A 20,401-nucleotide genomic window follows, 5' to 3' on the forward strand; every position below is an offset into this window, starting at 1 on the left:
AATTTATCTTTAATTGATGTCGACTAAATTGAATCTCTTAAAGAGCCGAAGATCCGATCAGCTCGTAGCGTGTTTCTTTCGTCATAATGCAGTGAACTGCGTAGCAAATGAGTGAGCTGGTGAGCTGCGGTTCTTTTGAAAAGAGCTGTGAGCTGTCAGTTCACTTCAATGATTCGATTCACTGGAACAGCTCAGGAGCGAATTGCCCATCTCTAATCGCGACGCCAGGTCGAAGCTACTGGAATCCCTAAGGGCCCGAGGTAGACTCGTGTTATATCTCGCTCAGAAAGTACAATCTCCACCTACAGGCTCGACACTAACATTCGCCCGATTCTCTCGATCCCCGTCCCTTTTCACCATCTTAATTGAAACTAACAAGATCTTTTTTTTATCACAAACTTTTTCGTTCCTCATTCCCCAGTATCTTCACCATCTCGATGGTAACTAATAAGATCTCTGTCGTTTTTAGACATTTTGTTCCCACACCCCCTTTTTACCACGTTTTCCACAATATTTACTTCTCTTTCATTCTCTTCCGTAACATCAACATCACCGCCCATGGAAGACCGCTCCAGTTGATGACCAGCATGCGGCTCACCCACCGGGTTTTCGTAGCCTGGGGTTGTTTCCCGCGAACCCACACGGACCGAAGGATGCGACCAACATAGATATTCTCCAACGCCATCTGAAAGACTGTCATACTATATTCAATTCACCGGGCACTGCAGATCGCCAGCTGAAAGCTGGATTTTCGAGAATCCGCGACCCCGATACGCCATTACCTAATGATATTATTCTAGTTTTAAGTTAGTGGTTAATTAAGATTAGAAAATACCCTTGATATCTTAGAGCTTAAGCAGCTACTTTGGACAAATGCAACTTTTATCGGTCAGTAACTTTACTATGGGGCGCCTTTTCCAAGTTCGCCCTTTGGAAGAATGGGTAGAACTTAATCGCGAATATCTCGAGTTGAAATAAATGAAACAACATAATTTTTTCTCCATGGCATCAGATATATTATCATAAATTATTAAATTTTCAACATTTTGAGATGACCATAAAATCTCAAAAATCATATTTTCTCAAATTTTCAGTAACATTGAGGAAAACTCATTATGCTTGTTTGGTTTTTGACGGTTTTGGGGTAGTCAGACACGTATTAGTCTATTCAGTGTTCAACTGGACGAGTATAAAAGGTAAATCATGGTCGAAAATCGATCACTTCTTCATTTGCTTTGGAGCAGGATGTCGTGGAGAGGACCTTCAACCAGTATCAGCCCAAACAGACCTGTGTGCATCAAATGCTCAGTTCGCTCTTTCAAATAAATTTTATTATTGAACATTAGTATGTGAAACAAGAGTAACTACAAAACCTATAATTAATAACAAATCGTATGAACAACGAAAACGAAAGGCCAAAAGGTCAAAACACTTGTAATGTAAAACCTTGATGTAATACACAAAAATAATACTAATAAACAGAAACAGCTTCTGAATGCGGGTTCTGGATTCGGGAACTGGATTTTGGATTGGATTCTGTACAAAATTCTTAAACTGAATCTCGGAATTGAATTCAGAATCTGAGTTCTGCTCCACCTGAATTTAATTTCAGAATTCAGTTTCAGAATTCAGCTCCAGATAACAGGTTTAGAGATTAAAACTATGACTCCGGAACTGAATTCTAATGCAGGATTCTGGAACTGGTTTCTTGAATAGATTTTGGAATTGAATATAGTTCTTTAATTTATATTCTGAATTCTGATTAAGGGTTTCAACTTCAGAATTCTGGAACAAAATTTTAAAATTTTTTATCAGAATTTTGTTTTTAGAATTTTAGATCAGGATTCAGGAATTGAATGTTAGTCGTACTTTACTATAGATACACCGTTAAAATTCTGGAAGCGAAGCAGTAAAAGTTTCATAATTCACACAGTGAACTAATATGAACGGAATATTCGGAAATGTGCAAAAGGTATGTCGATTTTCCTTGTATTCACGTATATCAGTTATATCTATGACATTACCCAACGCCTTTTTGCCTTTCTCAAATAGAAAGGTTCTGCAATCACTGTGAATACCGACTTTTGAATAGAGGCCCGGAGGTCCGAGTACACAAAATGTCTGTATCTGTATGTGTTCACTTTTCTCGGAAATGGCTGAACCGATTTTCATGAAATTAGATTTAAATGAAAGATCTTGTAACCCCACACAAAGTTCCTGAATTTAATTCGAATCCGACTTCCGGTTCCGGATTTACAGGTTGATATGTGCAAAAAAATGAAAATAAGTGCACTTACTTTTTTAAGAGACGGCTGAACCGATTGTTACAAACTTAGATTTAGATGAAAGGTACAATTGTCCTATACAAAGTTCCTGAATTTTATTTTGATCCGACTTCCGGTTCCGGAGTTACAGGGTGATCAGTGAAAAAAAATCTTATTTTACCTTACTTCCTCACTTTTCTCAGTGATGGCGTGACCGATTTCAACAAACTTAGATTCAAATGAAAGGTATCATAGTCTCATACAAAACTGCTAAATTTCATCCAGATCCGACTTCCGGTTCCGGAGTTTTATGATGAAGTATGTTCGAAATTGGATATCGTCACTTGAAGCGGTGAAACAAAACACGTAAAAATTTTTCTGAACTTGCCTCGAAACTATTCCAATCGGTAGTCATTGTCAGTAGACGGCCAAACATTAATTTGGTTTTCTTGTTTGTTCTTGGGTTTTTGATGAATGACCGAAGAATGTAGCCTGTCCCAGTCACTTTTCTCGAACCCACTTCGATTATACCGGTTCCCAGATTCCGGTTTCGGAAGTACCTCTTTTCGTTCCTAAGAGATGGCCTAACCGACCTGAGTACTGTTTCACTCTGTAGGTTATACTAGTTTATGGACAAACCTTTTTGTTTTTTGGAATCAAAGAAAATTATCTAGAATAATACCACACATTTATATATGAAAATATGTGAGATATGAGAAGACATCATTACACTACTAGGTGGATTAAAACAAGTTTTAATTTTAATAAAAGCAGTCTTTAGTGTTACATCATAAATCTAGCATTACAACTTTAAACTCCACAAAAGCCTACTGAAAACCACTATAAGATTGCTGAAGGTTTATAAAGCTAAGTAAAGAATCAAAGTAAACAAGTCTAATTCAAAAAAAAAATCAAAATTTAAGAAAGTTTTAAATCCAGCTGTACAATCAAAATTAAATTTTGATAATCACGATCCTGGCAACATCCCGATCTACTCGTCAAGTCGCCGAAAATTCGTTGAAACTGAACAACATCACGTCATAGTTTGCAAAGTTCACGTTGGTTATACCGGATCTAGGTTCCGGTAGTACATGAACTGGAACCAATTTCGATTTCTCAGAAACTGTTGAACCAATTTTTACCAACTTGAATATAAATTAGCCTACGAATTTCTTTTCGACTGTAAAGGTGATTTGCAAAAAAATAAAAATTTGTTTTTTTAATAAAACACCTAGAAATAATAGCAATCACAGTAAAATGCTTGTTTTTTTTTTCTGGCGAGTCTTCGAATATATACGCGGTTCCAAGTTTTTACGCATCAAATTTTACCATATCTATTAGGTATTTTATATGGAAAATACGCCATGGGTAAACATGCTTTATTTTATATTAAATGCATGATTTTAACAATGTGATAAATATGTAGACTATCGAAAACATGACAGAATTACAAGATAAATGCAACATATTTTTCGCAAATACTACTGATGTAGGAAGTTTACTTTCAAAACAGAGATGGAAATAAGCAAATTTTTTAATTCACAGTAAATAAAATAATATTATAATGAATTTTAAAATGAGTGATTTTTGATAAGATAAATTTTGATTTTGCTTAGAATTTAAAAACGTCTTCAATTTCGTTTCAACAGTTCCCACAATATAGAACATAATCGAAATTTTAGTTTTGTTACCCAATTTTTTAACTCACGGTGTTCAGTTTTTTGATTCACAATCGGAAATATTAATTCACATTTTCGTGCGTAAAATGGTCTTAATTCTACCACTGTTTCAAAACTTTATTTACCGACTTGAATAAAATTGAACTTGAATACAATATTTATTTATTATGTAGCGTTCGTCACTTCTTTGCTGCTTGGAAGCTTCCTAAAAAACTATCTGCGATACCCATCCTTCTTTTGCACAGGAATCGCGTTCGTACACATTCGAATGAAAAGAAGAATTGCTTGTTCGCGTTGGTTCGAATAGTCGATTTGTTCGTCGAACAGTCGATACGGACGAAAACAAGCGTGATGTTACTAAATTACCAAACAAATAACAAATGATTTCAAACATTTTTCTTTACAATTCAAGTCTGTACTAGAACTTATGGTTAAACGTTGGATTGGTGTTGTTCTTAGGGTTTTCACCTGGGATGCATCCCTCGCCCGGCAATAATTTTGGAGAGAAAGATCTTTCTATTGAAGAGAGTTGCTTTATTCAACTTTTCTTGTTATGCCGCAAATATCATAAAATCGTTGTGGTGTAATACCTTATGCTAGAAACGTACTTGAGTATTCATTACACCATATTATTCGCCCTTTGCTAGGGGTGTACGTTTTTACTAGGGTTCCAATTACCAGAAGATCTACGATGGGTGGGAGATGTGCATGATTTTGTCTGAGTGGGCAAGTTATGGTCTTGGCGATAATCCGATGGACAATCTGATAGTTAGTAGAGACATTTCACAACTAATCAAAAGTTGTGATAAAAGGAACTGATTTGGCTTAAATAGCTTACGAAGTTCATTAATAGCATTCTGAGTAACCCATTTTTTTAAGTAATTGACGCAACCGAACGAACTTCTAAGCTGCCTCTAAAATACATTGTTCAGCTTCTATGAAGCAAAAAAGTTCACGCGAAACTTGTTCAGTACTTTCAAGTTCTCAAAAGTTCCGCGTGCACTTTAAGGCAGCAGGAAAGTGGATGCTTTAAGTAATTGTGGAACATCTGGTTGCATGGGTTAGCTCTCGAATTAAGAGTTTTGATTGCTCATCAGATCGGTAGTTTTACTTAATTTATTGCAACATTGACCGAATATGCCAATCCATTCGAGAAGGTAATAGTACCAGAAATGCTAACCAAGTATGTTGTACTTCATTTTAATAAAATAACTCAAAACCAATTATATTCATTTTAACAGGTTTTTGAAAAGCATAATATTTTGATTACAATTGAATACATACATTTATAGATTTTTTATTTGCAAATTTTTTTTTAATGAATCATCATACAATCTTTACTAAATACTAAAACACTGTAAATCATCGTGTCCTTTTTAAAAGCGACTAGCTATAGTAAACTATAAATTAATAAGTAACTTACGAAATGCAGTCGCCATTTAATCACATTTCCACATGATAAAACATCAGTATTGGAATTTCGCTGGGGTTGTCATATTGGTCACTCGGGACTTAACTATAAGATTAATAACAAATTACATCAGTTTTTATGTTTTGTCATGTATCTTTATCGGGCGAACGATAGGAACGAATATATATATATATATATATATATATATATATATATATATATATATATATATATATATATATATATATATATATATATATATATATATATATATATATATATATATATATATATATATATATATATATATATATATATATATATATATATATATCAAATTTTGCGTGTAGTTTGTGGATGATTGCTTGTAATGTAAAGAGATGGTAAGCATAAACATACAACTTCGAAATATATAAATAAAAGACGCTCTGTTTTCTGAGATGTGCTAATTGCATCCCAGGATAGTTAAAATATTGGGACTATTCCAATGAATGGAGAAGATTTGCATGCTCGAGTCATCTCGTACGAAAATCGGGCAGCCCAGCAGCATCTTCTAGACCCGTGCAGGTGGCAACCCTAGTTGTTCCATGTACGATGTTTGAAATCTTTGAAAGTGTAATTGATTCGAACGTAAACGGTAATACGAATTTGATGTACAATGCTCACAATGAGTCCAATTTGTTGAAAATCAGAAATGTGTGTTGTTAATTGAATAGAAAAAAGGTTATTTAATGAAACATTTAGGGTGGTGAGCTTTATTCCACTTCTCCTACCCATCATATGAAAACTGCATTAGAAATGCAGAGCTTTTCGATATTAGTTATACAATCACTATGACATGACAATGATTCATTCAAACTAAGCGTGTTTTAAAATTCCTGGCTGTCTGGACAAAAATAAACAAGTTTTCCTGATGTCGCTTTCGCTTGCGAAAACTGAAACTGACCTAGGGTAGTTTCATGAAACAAACATTTGTCACGAATCTGTGTTGGGTTCGTAGCTAGCAACGGGGGTGAGGAAATCCTATATAAGAAACAGGTACGAAACTGACTCGAATTTGAGTTCAATGACGTTGAAATTTGGTTCGAAAATGACTCCAAACAAGCGGTTCAACAGCAATTAGGGGGAAAACTGGGTTAGGTTCGACCAGTGGCCAACATTAAAGCAACAACGACTGAACTCTATCTCGATCGATCGGATGTGCAACAAAAAAAATCACAAGAATTGATTTACCGCTCCCCTAAAAACGTTGTGTTCAGGGCGAGAGCCCCCTTCGAATTGATGTTTCTGTCTGTCTAAAAAATTTAAAATAATTTCAGATGAATAATTATGATAATTTCTTCTACTTAATTCTTCGTTTTATATATAGATCTGTTACTAGTGAATGTCCCTCCCATGGTTGGTGGGCTTGACGGTATTGCAAATGTCATCGGATACAATCAATTAGCGTTACAATTTAACATAAATATGTGTTACAATTTTTTGCATCATTATTGAATTTAACTAATGAGAAGTGGAATGACTTGAGCAAGAGGTTGAGTGCATAACACTCAAACATTTGGTTTTGGAGAGGCCGGTAGGGCTTAACTGAGCTCTGTTTCATGTTTCATTTTCATATTACCGGCCCTTATAACCAGTATGAAGTGAAAATTACGTGAAGAGAATGTATCCCAATTGAGTTTCACACAATGCAACAAATGAACGGTAAATCAAGTTCATCTTTGACGTTTATTGAAGGTTTATATACCATGGAATTCTGTGGAATGGGATAGAGTATAGTAGAATAGAATAAAATAAGAAAGAATGAACAAATGAGCAAACCACTGATAGCTGCCAAACGATGTTCATCCAGTTTATTTTGTAAGATTGTGTCGTTTGTGTAAGTAGAAGAGAATGCAACAACGGTAATAAAGGTCACCGTCAGGATAAACGATCGACCAATAGATAAAAGTTGTTAGAATCTAGTAGAATAGAAATAGTAACTCAATGATACGATAATACGGCCTCACGTCGCAAAAGTGGTCAAAAAGTACCTGGAAACGCTGAAATGGGAAGTCTTGCCCCACCCGCCCTATTCCCCAGATGTCGCCCCTTCTGACTTTCACCTATTCCGTTCGATGGCACACGGCCTGGCAGATCAACATTTTCAATCCTTCGAAGAGTTGGAAAAATGGGTTGCTTCATGGATAGCGTCGAAAAAGGACTCCTTTTTTCGAGCCGGGATCCGAAAATTTCCGGAAAGATGGGGGAAAGTTGTCGCTAGCGACGGACAATACTTTGAATAATACATCTGTAAGCACTTTTCGCAATAAAGCTTTAAACTTTGGAAAAAACGGCGGAAGCAAAGTTGCACACCTAATACATGAAAGATCATGTTGAAACATAACATTGTGAAAACTAATTATATTGGTAATTACACTTAACCTCATATATAAGTTGACGATAATTACATTATATTACATTTTATTTTATGACATTACTCTGTTTGCAGAAGTTACACAAGATGGCATCGCTTTCTATATTAGACCGCGATTTGTGCGGTGTTCTAACTGAGATGCGCTCGGACAAAATAACACAACGATCGAAGGCATTCGAAAAACTGGAAGCGATACTCAATAACCGCGAGGAAGACATTCTTCGTTATATGTCGGAACAAAAATTCGATACCAATTGGCAAGATGTATTGGAAGCAACTCATCACGGTATTCACAAGCAGAATCGTAAGATGGTTGAAACTAATTCCAAAGGTTCCAGTGGAGGCCTTCCCGACAGCAAGTGTATCATTTATATCAAAGTCATTCAGAAGGTAGTTGATTTGGCAATGAATCGAGGGACGCCTCAAATAAAATTCTCTGAGCTCATCAAACGAACATTGGATGTTCTTGGGGATCCGGAAATGCTGGAACATTTCGGCACTTGCTACGTACAAATACTGCAGAAATATGTTCTGAACTCAAAACACGATCTTACTGTGATAACATATGATGAATGGATAGGTGAGTAATTGTTTTTTTTTAACTGCGTGATTTTTGTAATGAAACGAGGTATGTTATAGCGATATTGACTAGATGTTTAAAACTATATACCGATGCAAGGGTAGTCAAACAGAATGTGGCTATCTGTCTGTCACAGGCTGTTCGAAAAAGCTTGGAAAATTGTTGTGTTCAATCATATTTGGCAACGTTTCTTGAACCACTGAGGAAGATGATCATCGATAGCGAAAAAGGGCGGGTGCACAATGAGCTTATTAAAATTGCTTACAGTTGTGCCACAGCTGTGAGTTTTCTCTTTTATCTTGTACTTTATTTCAAGCATAAATTTCAATCGTTTTTTTAGCTTGCGGTTGACTATCGCTATGAAGTATGTAGTTTTTCCGAACAAATCATACCATATGTAGTCAAAACGTTCGAACCCAGGATGGATGAAGATATGAAATCGGTCTATTTTCGTTTAATGCACCTATCTGTAATTATACATCATCCGGAAAAAAGTTCCCTTGAGTGGCGATCAAATCAAGAACTGTACTATTCTAACGATGAAGCAGAATGGTACAAATGTCTCAGAACCATGCATTCTTCTGTCATGCGTAACGAAATCAATGCTCATGTTTCCGCATCCTTCAATTCTGCGGGTGGACGAGAAATACCTTTCTCAGAAGGCTTTATCGACTTTGCAGCAAGGCTATGCTATGTGGTGAGTTCTGATGGGTACTAGGTACTAGGCTTGGGAGTTCATGTTTGTTTACGATCTCTACAGATATTCTGGCATGACGAGATTTGGAATCAGTCTGGATCAGAAGATGGTTATGGTGTTCCAAAAAAGATCAAACGCGCTAATAAACTGCAAAGTTTAATGGATTTAATTGAGCCAGATGCAGTACGACCAGATTGGCGGTGGTTGATTTTACTGGCGGAAATAGTCGACCGATGCCCAGCAGTGCTAGAAGAAAGTGACTACCAACCCTTACTGCATATACTCAATAGATTGCAGGTAGGTATTATGGTAACTGAAACAAATTATTTTCTTTTTTTCAATATATTTGTTAATTTTAGCCTAAGCTGCAGTTTTCCTTGCAATTAAAAGCATTCCGTTTGTGTTGTAAAGCGTTACTAAATTTTGAAAATGAAGATGATTTCAAGAAATCGACCATCATCAGTTCAGCATCCTGCGAGGAGTTATGGCATCAAATCACGGAGTGTTCTTTCCGGTAATCATATGCTATCTTTTTAATGCGCGAACCATACTACTACTACAACTTCTACTACTGTTACTAATTGTTTAAATGTCATATCAGTTGCAGCATGTCGAACAACAAGTCAGCAGCCGATAATCATTTAATCCTACAACTACTCATCACTTTTCGAAAATATCCGTCTGTTGCATTTTTAAACAATGTTCTGCAAGCTTTCTACACATATTCAATTGATCGCACCAGTCTGAACGTTACCACAATCCGCACAATATTGGAAACAGTTCCGTTAGAAGTATTAGGACCTGTTCACGAAACTGTACAACATATATTCAACTATATGTTTCCGAAATCTCGGGAATCTCAGGCAAAAGGAATCCTACACAAAAAAGAACGGTTGGACATTCACTTAGTTGCAAGCATTTCTGTTCATTGTGCGGTTACAAAGCATAAACAACAGCCTAGCATAAACGACACTAAAATTGCACCAACAAAAGCGCGTACAGAACAAAAGTACGTTGAACCTGAGGAATTCTTTCGCAGCATCGAAGAAAACATTCTATTGAAAAAAGTTGAAAAGTTGCTAGTTGTTCAAAATGATACTGTTTCAGATAAACAGAGCGGGAACTATTTTGAAGTGACTTACAACATACACGAAAAAAACTTCGAGTTGCTTTGTACGGCAATCAATTTTGAAAAGCATTTTCTACAACCCGAAAAAGAAGCAATATTTAAAGATTTAATGAACATAATTCGAGATGTAGAGCTGTACTTGAATATTCTAAACGTTCTACTGAAACACAGTGCAATGAATGAAGAAACATTTGAAAAATGTTCGATTACTAAAAAAATTACTTTCAAAATTCAAGAAATGGATCTATGCTTCGGTAAACTTAAATATTTATCAACGTCAGAGTTGAATGAAATGTCTTTTCATTTACTGTCTATTTTTCGTGAAACATATCATGAGCCCATCAACCAGCTTCTTAAAACTTGCGGTTTTGGAGCCCTTTTCGAGTGGATATTTAAAAATGCTAAAAGCCGTCCCGAAGCAGATTCCAAAACCATAGAATCTCTACGATACGAAAATCTCAACAAAGAACAAGTGAACCAGCATCACCTGCTGTTGATCGTTGCACACTATTTGAAATATGATGGAGTACAAACGGACAGTGTGAAAACTTTCCTAGACCGAATTCACTTTAACATCTATAATAGTCTGGATCTATTTCATGTTTTTAACATGTCAAAAATTTTAATCAACCAAAGATCGACATACTCCATGGGTGAGTGGGTTCTTACATATATTAAGGACATTTGCAGGTATCATCACACAAACGTAGCGATGACCGCTGCTATTATCGATTTGTTGGCTGATCTTATTGTTTTCGTTACTCCGCATGGTGGATTGTACAACGATACCAACACTGTGCTGCTTTCATTCATTCGCAAGGCACACAAGAAAGTGTACTCCGTACAACTGCAGCAATTGATTTACGGTCAGGTTAAATTTTGGTTGAAAGCTTTTCCTGAGCATTATACTTCACTGGAAAACATTTATCAGAGGATGATTGAATTGCTCGGTTCCGAAAGTTTCGGCATAAGAATGAGTGCAGTAGAAAATTTGCTCCATCTCTTCAGTGATGAATGGACTTTTCCAAAGGATCGTGCAACAATTGATTTCTGTAACTTTCAGCGAAAACTGTATTCTGAGATTGTTTTTGAAATGGATGTAAGCTAAATTTTTTTTCTCTCTATGAAAGAAATGCAAGTTCTAGTTCCATTTTAGGATCGCTTATCAAAGGACGAGAAAGAAGGTCTACTAGCGGCGAATCTGCAGTTGATTTGTGGTGTTTTTGGAAATTCATATCATTTGAAAAGACGTGCGCTGTTGGATCTGATAGAACAAATGCACCTGAAAAAAATTTCGCAATGTATGGACATGATTTAGAATGATATGCATTTTCTGTATATTTGATTTCTTGCCGTTATAGACAAAGTTCAAATATTATTGAATTTGATTCGTACGACAACTAGCACCGATCCCGTTACTACTGTGCATGATAGCATGGAACAGGTTCTCGATATGTGGATTTCTAAAAATTATGCACTCAATGAGTAAGTACATTTTTGCGTTTCTCTATAGAAAGGTATTAGAATTACTGCAAAAACCGTCTTTCGAACGGAGCCTCGGAGACCCATAGTGTTATATACCATTCGACCCATTTCGACGAGATCCAAAAATGAATGTGTGTGTGTAAGTATGTTTGTATGTATGTGTGTATGTATGTGCACTTTTCGAAGATATTTTTACCGTTCAATTTTCTCAGAGATGGCTGAACCGATTTTAACACGAAAGCTACTATTGAGCTAATTGAGAGATAGCCCCTAGTTGTGGGTAATCCGGGCAAATGCCCGCAACTAGATAGAGGTGATTTGTGCGGGGGTGGAGTTTTTAGTTAAGTGGAAAAAGGAACCCAATTAGACACTGTCTGAAAATACTCTTCTGACTGCGTTCATTTCAGCAGATTCTAAATAAGTCAAAATAAGTTTTGAGGTAAAATCAATTCCCTTATCGAAAACATTTTTTTTTAATTTTAAACCTTTTTTGTACGTGGATTTGCATTTATTTGTTAGAACAGGGGTTCCCAAACTATTTTGGGTCATGAACCCCTTTACTAAAATTACCTTAGGCCTCAGACCCCCATCAACAAATTCCTTTGAAAATTCAATTTCTTGCTTTTTTAATATTGATGTAAAATTCTTAGCAATTTCTGCGGATGGTCAAATAAACACAACTTTTTAGCGTAAATATTTCAAATAACAACTTATATCAAACAATAGGTGGTCGATTTCTAGACCCCGCAAAAAGGACATCGACCCCAAGGGGTCTATATCGACCACTTTGGGAACCCCTGTGTTAGAAAAATATGGACGAAACTTTTTATGTACGCCCATACCAACTGCCATGAACTGTAAAAATTTCTTCGACGAAAATTTCTAAGAGCTGAAGAGTAAAACAATTATGTCTGATTGATTTAGGCGCGTACCGTTGGTAAAACAGCGCGATATCGCTGATGTTGATTGATATCGGCTTTGTGCGGTTTTTGATATTGTTGTTTGCACCTGAAGTAAAAGTTTATAATTAATAATTTTTAAATAAAATGAATCATGAATCAAATACATTCAAACGTTTGAGATTTTTTCTAACAAGACCCACTATTTATTTTTTAAATTGTTTTTGTATCATCTGAGCCTGTGCAATTACTTCGGTTGGAAATTCTGCAGCACAAAGTCTAATGATTTTTTCTGGGTGTTCGGAACCTCATTCGTTGCTGCTAATGGATCTGGTTGATGGTTATGGCTCGATTCAGATATCAATGAATGCTTCCCGCTAGTTATTTCGGTTCGAGCTCTTCCGCTGCATTTTTGATTATATTCTTGCCCGCGCCGCAGCGTACATTACCAGTAACATCTATTTTTGATCTGTTGTTCGTAAAAATTACATATATTGATTATGATTTTATCACTTAAGCTCGAATATCTTCTTTTATACCTGTTTGTCTTTATGGTATAAAGCTTGCTTCAGATAGAATTGGAACAAAAACAATTGCCTGTATTTCAGTTATTTATTTTTGAATTCAAGATCTTTTTTATACAAATGTAGCGTTTCTTCATACTTTTGAGAAAAAATACGGATAAAATTATTCGTCACGGTTTCGAAGGAATTCTCGATGTTTTCCTGTAACACGGCTCATTAGGCGGCGCACACCTTCTTCGTCCATCGTTTTAGCATCTTTGACAACCTTTCCCTTTGCCTTGAGTCTCCTCTTCATGATTGCCCAGTATTTCTCAATAGGGCGGAACTGGGGGCAGTTGGGTGGGTTAAGGTTTCTCGGAACAAACTGGACCCCTTTATCTGCATACCATTCTTGAACGACTTTGTTGTAATGACAGCTTGCCAAATCTGGCCAAAACATTACGGGATCGTCGTGGGTGAACGGCAAAATTCGTTTTTGGAGACACTCTTTTTGGTATAGTTCCGATGTCATTGTCTTATTTGTAACGAAAACTCGTTTTTTTGCCGCAGCTGCAAATGTCCTGCCAAATCATAAACTTTCTTGCAAATTTGTCGGCAAAAACAAATTTAAATTTGGCTGGAACATCTCCCCGAGCCGTTGCCAAGTAAAATTTTTGACCTGGGATTTGCCCGAAGTCAGCCTTGACATAGGTTTCATCGTCCATCAGAAGACACCCGTCGAACTTGGTCAGCACCTGGTCATATAGTTTCCGAGCACGAATTTTGACCACACTATTCTGTTTTATGGTCCGATTTGGCTGTTTGCTAGCTCGATTCGACTTGATTCCTTCCCGGAGTCGAGTTCTCCTCACGGTACTATGGACAGCTCCGAATTTTCTGCCCAAATCACAGTCCGACAGATTAGGATTCCTCTTAATCGTCTTCAAAATCTTACCACACAGTTTCCGGTCGACAGTTCCACTCCGACGATTGACTTGAGGCTTCCGAATCGCCGTCAATGTTTCCTTATATCGTTTGATAATGCGCCATACGGAATATCTGGGTGATTTCAGCTGTTTAGCTAGCCTAGATGCAGACCACAATGAATTTTCCAAATAACTGTGCACAATTTTTTCCCTTCTTTCGGCTTCTATGTTGATTGTTTACAAAGTACAGTCGATTTGCGGAATGTCAAAAATCATCATTTTCAATGACCTGACATGACATGATTAAAAGGTTCGTCAGTCTCAAAATAAAAAAAAACCGATCTGGTTTTGTGAGAAAGCTCAAACTTTAAGTTACAGCCTTCCTGCATCGACTAAAGCAAAAGTGCTACTGAACAGGGATACCAAACGTACAGATTTCGATCTTTCCTGCGGATGTATGAAGGATACTCTTGAAAACTACGGATTTTTTTCACTTCATTACTTTCTCCCGAAAACCATTTCGCAGAAAATAAAGCAACGAAGTATTTTCCCCAGAATGTACCGTTCTCCAGAAAACCATATTTACGAAGGTATTAATTAGTAGAAAGACATACAACAGAATGTACCATTCCCCAGAATGCCATCTCCCAGAAGAAGAACATACCAAGAAACTGTTTCCCCGAAATGGAAAATAATACAGAAACAACATAGGAACAGATCTTTTACCAGAAAAGCATCTACTAGATTCGGGCGCGTATACATGTGGGCAGGCGCGTACACAGGGGGGGTTTTAGGGGTTCAAACCCCCCCCCCCCCCCGAAACAAAAAATTATAACCCATGGGAAACATTGTGATATAAATTGTACATGTGTTGATTTATCACCATGTTCTAAACCCCCCCCCCCCCCCCCCCGAAAATTTTCTCTGGCTACGCGCCTGCATGTGGGGGTTTTAGGGGTGCACATTAATCCCCCCGGAACGGACACGTTCTCAAACCGGACAGCTTAAATATCTTATAAACCTGATATTATTTCGATTCATAGATTGACTATGTAAACACACTTGGAGATGACGCGGTAGAGATGATTTGGGTGAAAACCCAGTTTTAATGTTTTTTTTTAATTTCTAAAAAGCGCCCCCGCAGAAATCACCTCTGTCTGGTTGCAGGCGTTTGCCCGGATTACCCAAAGCTAGGGGCTATCCCTCAGTTAAGTCCGAACGAGCGGTAGCGAGGTCGGACAGCAGGTCATTAAAAACGATGAGGCGTAGCCGCATTAGACCTTTCAAAATCGCAGTAAATTAGATCATATTCTATTAAGCAGCATGTTGATCTGTTATGCTAAATGATCATTATGCCAAATAACCATTATGCCAAACGGTATTATACCAATAATAATTTTCTAGCGACTAATGTCATCGGGTGTATGGTTTTGTGGACTTTGGTACATTCTGGGAATTTTGTTCTGGATTTTATTACTTTCTAGAGTTTGTATTTCTGGAGATTAGTACTTTCTGGGCAATGAATTTCTGTGGAAAAAGCTTTGGTTTTTTTATGTTCTGGAGAATAGTTTTCGGGGAAATGTTATGGAATCCCTTCATCTCTAGAAATCCTAGCTTCCGATTATATTAATGCACATGAGCGTATGTATATTCAAAGCAAAATCTACGAATTTGACCTCACGAGAAGTCACGGTTGCAGTTGCCGTCTGTGTTGAAGAACAAATGGAACTCGTGATGAATAAAGTTCACGTTTGATATGTACCGATGGTTTGTTTACATTTTCAATAACATGGATTCCAATTTGAATGAGTATGCAAATAAACCACCATCTGCTGTCAAATGATGTTTTTTCAGTGAATTTCGTGAGGTTATAACATTTTTAGGCTTTCAACTCTTGTTTTGCCCTTTCAATTGTTAATAACTTTTTAAAATAAAAATGAATATTTTTGGTCGAATCTAACGAATAAACTGCCGTTTGGTTTATGTTGAATAGTTTTGGAGTACAAGTGACAACCAGTTGAAAAAAACATGGTTTCGAGAACAAGCCGAACAAAGTTTTTACTCGCGACTAATTTTTTCTTCGATTTTTTGAAAATTGTTTGTTGCAAAAGATTCCGAATTCGATATTGTCCTGGATGGATAATATAGTTATAGTGATTAGTCAGCAGGCAGTGGTACCAAATTAATTCTAACCAAGGTATTATTATTATTATTGTTTTATCTTGGCTTCAATCTGATGGTGTCGTACAAATTATCATGTACGTGTACGTGTTATAGAACAGAATACTATTGGGAAACTTTCGGTGATTAGTTAAAAGGCAGACGCTCTAGAGTAAAGATCAAACACAACTGCACGAGCTCAGCTGGTTATCTTTATTTTACCTTATAATTTCGATAGTCACTAAAGACCGTGCAGCCAGTAAGCAGAAAAGATTCATAACTTGTAGTTTACATTTGAAGTACACAACAATAACGACAAACTGCTAACTGCTTGACTTTCAAATTTTAACTAAAAGTTAAAATAATTTGCGAGATGGTCCACAGTTTTAGTGTTACTAGAAATACTTAATAAGTAGTCGAGATAAGTTTTGTCAATGAGATACAATGATTCTCAAACGTCTTTACTGGATGAACGATAGGAAAGAGATATTTTCCGCAAATTCGCACTTCAGTAATTCTATACATTTTATTTTTTTCGAATCTGATTTGCTTCTGGTAAAGCTAAGTTGGTGATACCTTATTCTGGCTTGGATGACTGATTTCCGTAATTTTTTTGTGGATAGAAGGATAGAAAAAAATGAGACTACGTTGACTTTGCACAAAATCCCCCCTTCCCCTCGTAGACAAAAGTGGACTTTCAACGGACCCCCCCTTCTCTTCAGAGTCTACGTGGTTTATGCATGGCCCCAAAAATGCCTCTCAAAAAAGATAATAAAAATGTTAAGCACATATCACTAACTGTATTTATGCATATTTCAGTTTTCCGTGGTACTTTGCCATATCGGAATCATTGAAGCAGTTTATTAAAAACTACCAGGATGTAATAACATTTGCTTTGCTATGTCACAAACCAACAGAGCTATCAAATTTTTGCTCCTACGTCAAGCGAATGAAGGTCGACATTATCAAGGTAAAGTCAACGTGCTGTCCAGTTACAATTACAAATTTAAATGATTAAGTTCGATATTTGTAGGCCGTTTCCACCCGTTGTGTATCATTTCTCATACCGAGATGGGCAAACTGCACGCGAATGCCGGAACAATATTCGCAACTTTCAGAAAAAATGGAACAAGTGATCGCCGAAAATTGTGTCGATTTAAAACAATGCATTTCTACTGATGAGTCCAAGGTACAAATCATGGAGAAAATAATCGACTATCTTTACGACGAGGAATCGATGCGCAAATTGTTCGAACGAGACGTTTTCATTCCGATGGACAAATGTGTTCTGAACTTGGAAAATTTTAGGAAAAGTTTGGAATTTTTCAGAAGTATGTGTTGTACTACATCTAAAGAACAACCCTTAACATACTTTTGCTCAAAGCACCCGGCCGTCATTGAGCAAATTTTGCAACGTCTCAAAAGGAAAGTTTATCGTCCAAAAGTTGTAGAAGAGAAATTAACCTACCTATACCAATATTCGATGCTGGTTGATCAAATGGAGGATTACTTTAGTCAGCACCGATCCGCAAATTTAAAAGAATTTTTGATCCGCGATATTTGTTTCTTTTCTTGTCATACAATGCTAGCTAGTGAACTAATGCAAGTGTCTGTCTTGAATAGTTTAGATAGTTTTCTGACCAGAACTATTCCTACATGTGCGGAGTATTTTAAACCCTACCTCAACTTTCTGGTTTCCTCATTACTCTTCGTGTATACTCAAACGTCGTCTCCACTAGTTCCATCGAAAGTGCTGAAACTTCTAAAGCTTATTGTAATCGATCATTGCGCACTGTTCGGAGATGGTGTTAAAATGCTTAATTATTTTCCCAAAGCTGAGGACTTTGCGGAGCTCCGTCCCGCGTTGGAAAAGCTGAAGCAGACTCAGTATCAGTTGACCCTTGTTGAGGACATCAATCGGATCATTCAGTTACCAAATTTGAAATATGAAGAATTGGCTGCGCTGAGCAATATGTTGGCCAACAGGAAGAAAAGCTTGAGACAACTCTGCGAAGAGCTTGAATCCTCAGATGGTTTTTCTGAAACATGTTCAAAGCACATACTTATACGATTGATCAATGTACTACTGGAGGAAATTCGTAACAGTTCCAGTGACAGACATACGATAGAAGCTTTGCGATGTCTTGGAGAGATTGGACCAATCGAATTGTCGACCTTAGTGCTCAGATCTGATACAGATACGTCAATCTATCAAAATTGGATGTCGTTGAGAGAAACTACGGAACAATTTGTTCGAGTATTGATTGCAGAACTCAACGAACTTATCGTTACTAAAGATATACGGGTCGCCGAGAAAGCATCGGATGTGTGTTACTATGTGTTACGAAACAGAGCCTTCCAAGAACTGGCGACTAACACCAAAACGTTATATCCGTATATGGCACATGAGAAAACTGATTATCAAATATTTAAACGTTCGGAAGAAGGCATCCTGCTGGCCGCGGTTGTTAACGGTAGCATTGAGTGCTATGACTCATTTGTATTGGCAATGTCCACAACACTTTTGACATTTTTGAATGATAAAGTGATACGAACGCTTTGCAGTATTGAGGTAATTATACATTTATTACACCAAAAACTTTCACTATATTTAAAACTTATAATATATAAAAATTCACATCAGTGCTGTACTGTAGAAATATAAAAATATCTTTTCTCGACAATTGTGTATTCTTGCGAGATCGTTCTAAAAAAACTACAGGAAAAGTTCCTTAGAGTTGTTCAAGCCATTGATGTGTAACAATTTTACCAACATTGTAAGGTGTTAGCGATCGATTTTCTCTATTAAATAAGAACAATTTGTTGCCATAATACATCAGTAGTAATATGCGTTCATACAAGAAAATATTTCATAAACAATACCGACGATCTATCCTTATCTATCTTCTATATATATAAAAATGGATGTAAGTTTGTATGTTTGTAACGCGATAACTTCGGAACTACTGAACGGGTTGCCACCAAACTTGGCACAGGTACTTCTTGTATTTCAGAGATGGTTTAGGGAGTATATTTATATGGGAGGGAGTGTAGCAAGTGTCATAAACAAGGAGGGGTCATGGAAAAATGCACATAACCTGACAAGAATCGATACGTTTTGAAGACCGTAGAACCATTTTGCATACCTTAGATATGACTATATGGGGGGTGGATGTAGCAAGTGCCTTTAAAAAGGGGGGTGTAATGTTTGTAATGGCATAACTCCGGAATTGCTGAACGGATTGCTATCAAACTTGGCACATGTACTTCTTGTTCTTCATGAAAACCGATTCTTGATGAAAACCGATATTTTTTGAAGATCTTAGAAACATTTTGCATACCGTAAATATAATTTAATGGAGGATGGATGCAGCAAGTGCCTTTAAAAAGGGGGTTGTAATGTTTGTAATGGCATAACTTCAAAACTACTTAACGGATTGCTATTAAACCTGGTACATGTACTTCTTGCTCTTAAGATATGGTTATAAGAATATTTCCATGAGGGGAGGGAGCGTAGCAAGTGTCCTTAACGAAGGTGGTCATTAAAAATGTTATCTAATTTGACGGGAATCGGTACTTTTTGGAGACACTTTTTGCACAACTTAGATAAGATTATAAGGATATTCTGTTAGGAGAGGGTGTAGTAAGTGCCTCTAAAAAGGGAGTGCAATGTTTGTAACGGCATAACTCCGGAACTATTGCACGAATTGCTATAAAATTTGGTACAGTTATTTCTTGCTCTTTAGAAATAGTCATAAAGGTATTTTTATAGGGGAGGAAGAGTAGCAGTAGGAAGTGTCCTTAACATGGGGGGAGAGGGTCAATGACGGAATTTGAATAGTATCGACATTTAGACTAGAAGTTTTACAAAAGGGGTTTTTGAAAATAAATTTCAATCTCCCATTTTTTATAAAACAAGAGAGTGGCAAACATTTCAAGGTCGTATTTTTCTTTGAATAATTTCAAAGGATCTGGTTCCATTTTTCCGGGGAATTCAAAGAGCTAAGGGAAAATAATCTTTCTCTGTCTATGAACGCGAGTGTATTTAAGTTTCAGCATAAATACGAAACAACTAAACGAATCGCCACCAAGTTTGGCACATGTACCAAAGGTGGGAATCGATATTTTTGAAAAGCCCAGATACACTACTCAGGGTAATCATGGAGGAGATCTGTAGTAAGTTCACTGACAAAATGAAGTTAAATCAAAATAGATTATAAGGTTATTTTGAAGGTGAGAGAGAGAGAGTAGC

The 20,401-nt window shown here is 36.7% G+C and overlaps 1 protein-coding gene across 1 annotated transcript in view; it reads left to right on the forward strand.

Moving 5' to 3' along the window:
• LOC131427708 (serine/threonine-protein kinase ATM) overlaps positions 1–20,401 on the forward strand; it is a 33,845-nt gene that overhangs the window by 8,305 nt on the left and 5,139 nt on the right. The window contains exons 3-12 of the mRNA XM_058591145.1: positions 7,846–8,350; positions 8,410–8,630; positions 8,691–9,047; positions 9,111–9,344; positions 9,407–9,561; positions 9,649–11,275; positions 11,333–11,477; positions 11,538–11,661; positions 16,969–17,119; positions 17,183–18,721. Coding sequence (XP_058447128.1) covers positions 7,858–8,350; positions 8,410–8,630; positions 8,691–9,047; positions 9,111–9,344; positions 9,407–9,561; positions 9,649–11,275; positions 11,333–11,477; positions 11,538–11,661; positions 16,969–17,119; positions 17,183–18,721 — 5,046 coding nt within the window. The 5' untranslated portion in view covers positions 7,846–7,857. The remainder of the gene's footprint in view (positions 1–7,845; positions 8,351–8,409; positions 8,631–8,690; positions 9,048–9,110; positions 9,345–9,406; positions 9,562–9,648; positions 11,276–11,332; positions 11,478–11,537; positions 11,662–16,968; positions 17,120–17,182; positions 18,722–20,401) is intronic.

Source organism: Malaya genurostris, chromosome 2 (assembly GCF_030247185.1).
Source record: "Malaya genurostris strain Urasoe2022 chromosome 2, Malgen_1.1, whole genome shotgun sequence".
NCBI lineage: Eukaryota > Metazoa > Arthropoda > Insecta > Diptera > Culicidae > Malaya > Malaya genurostris.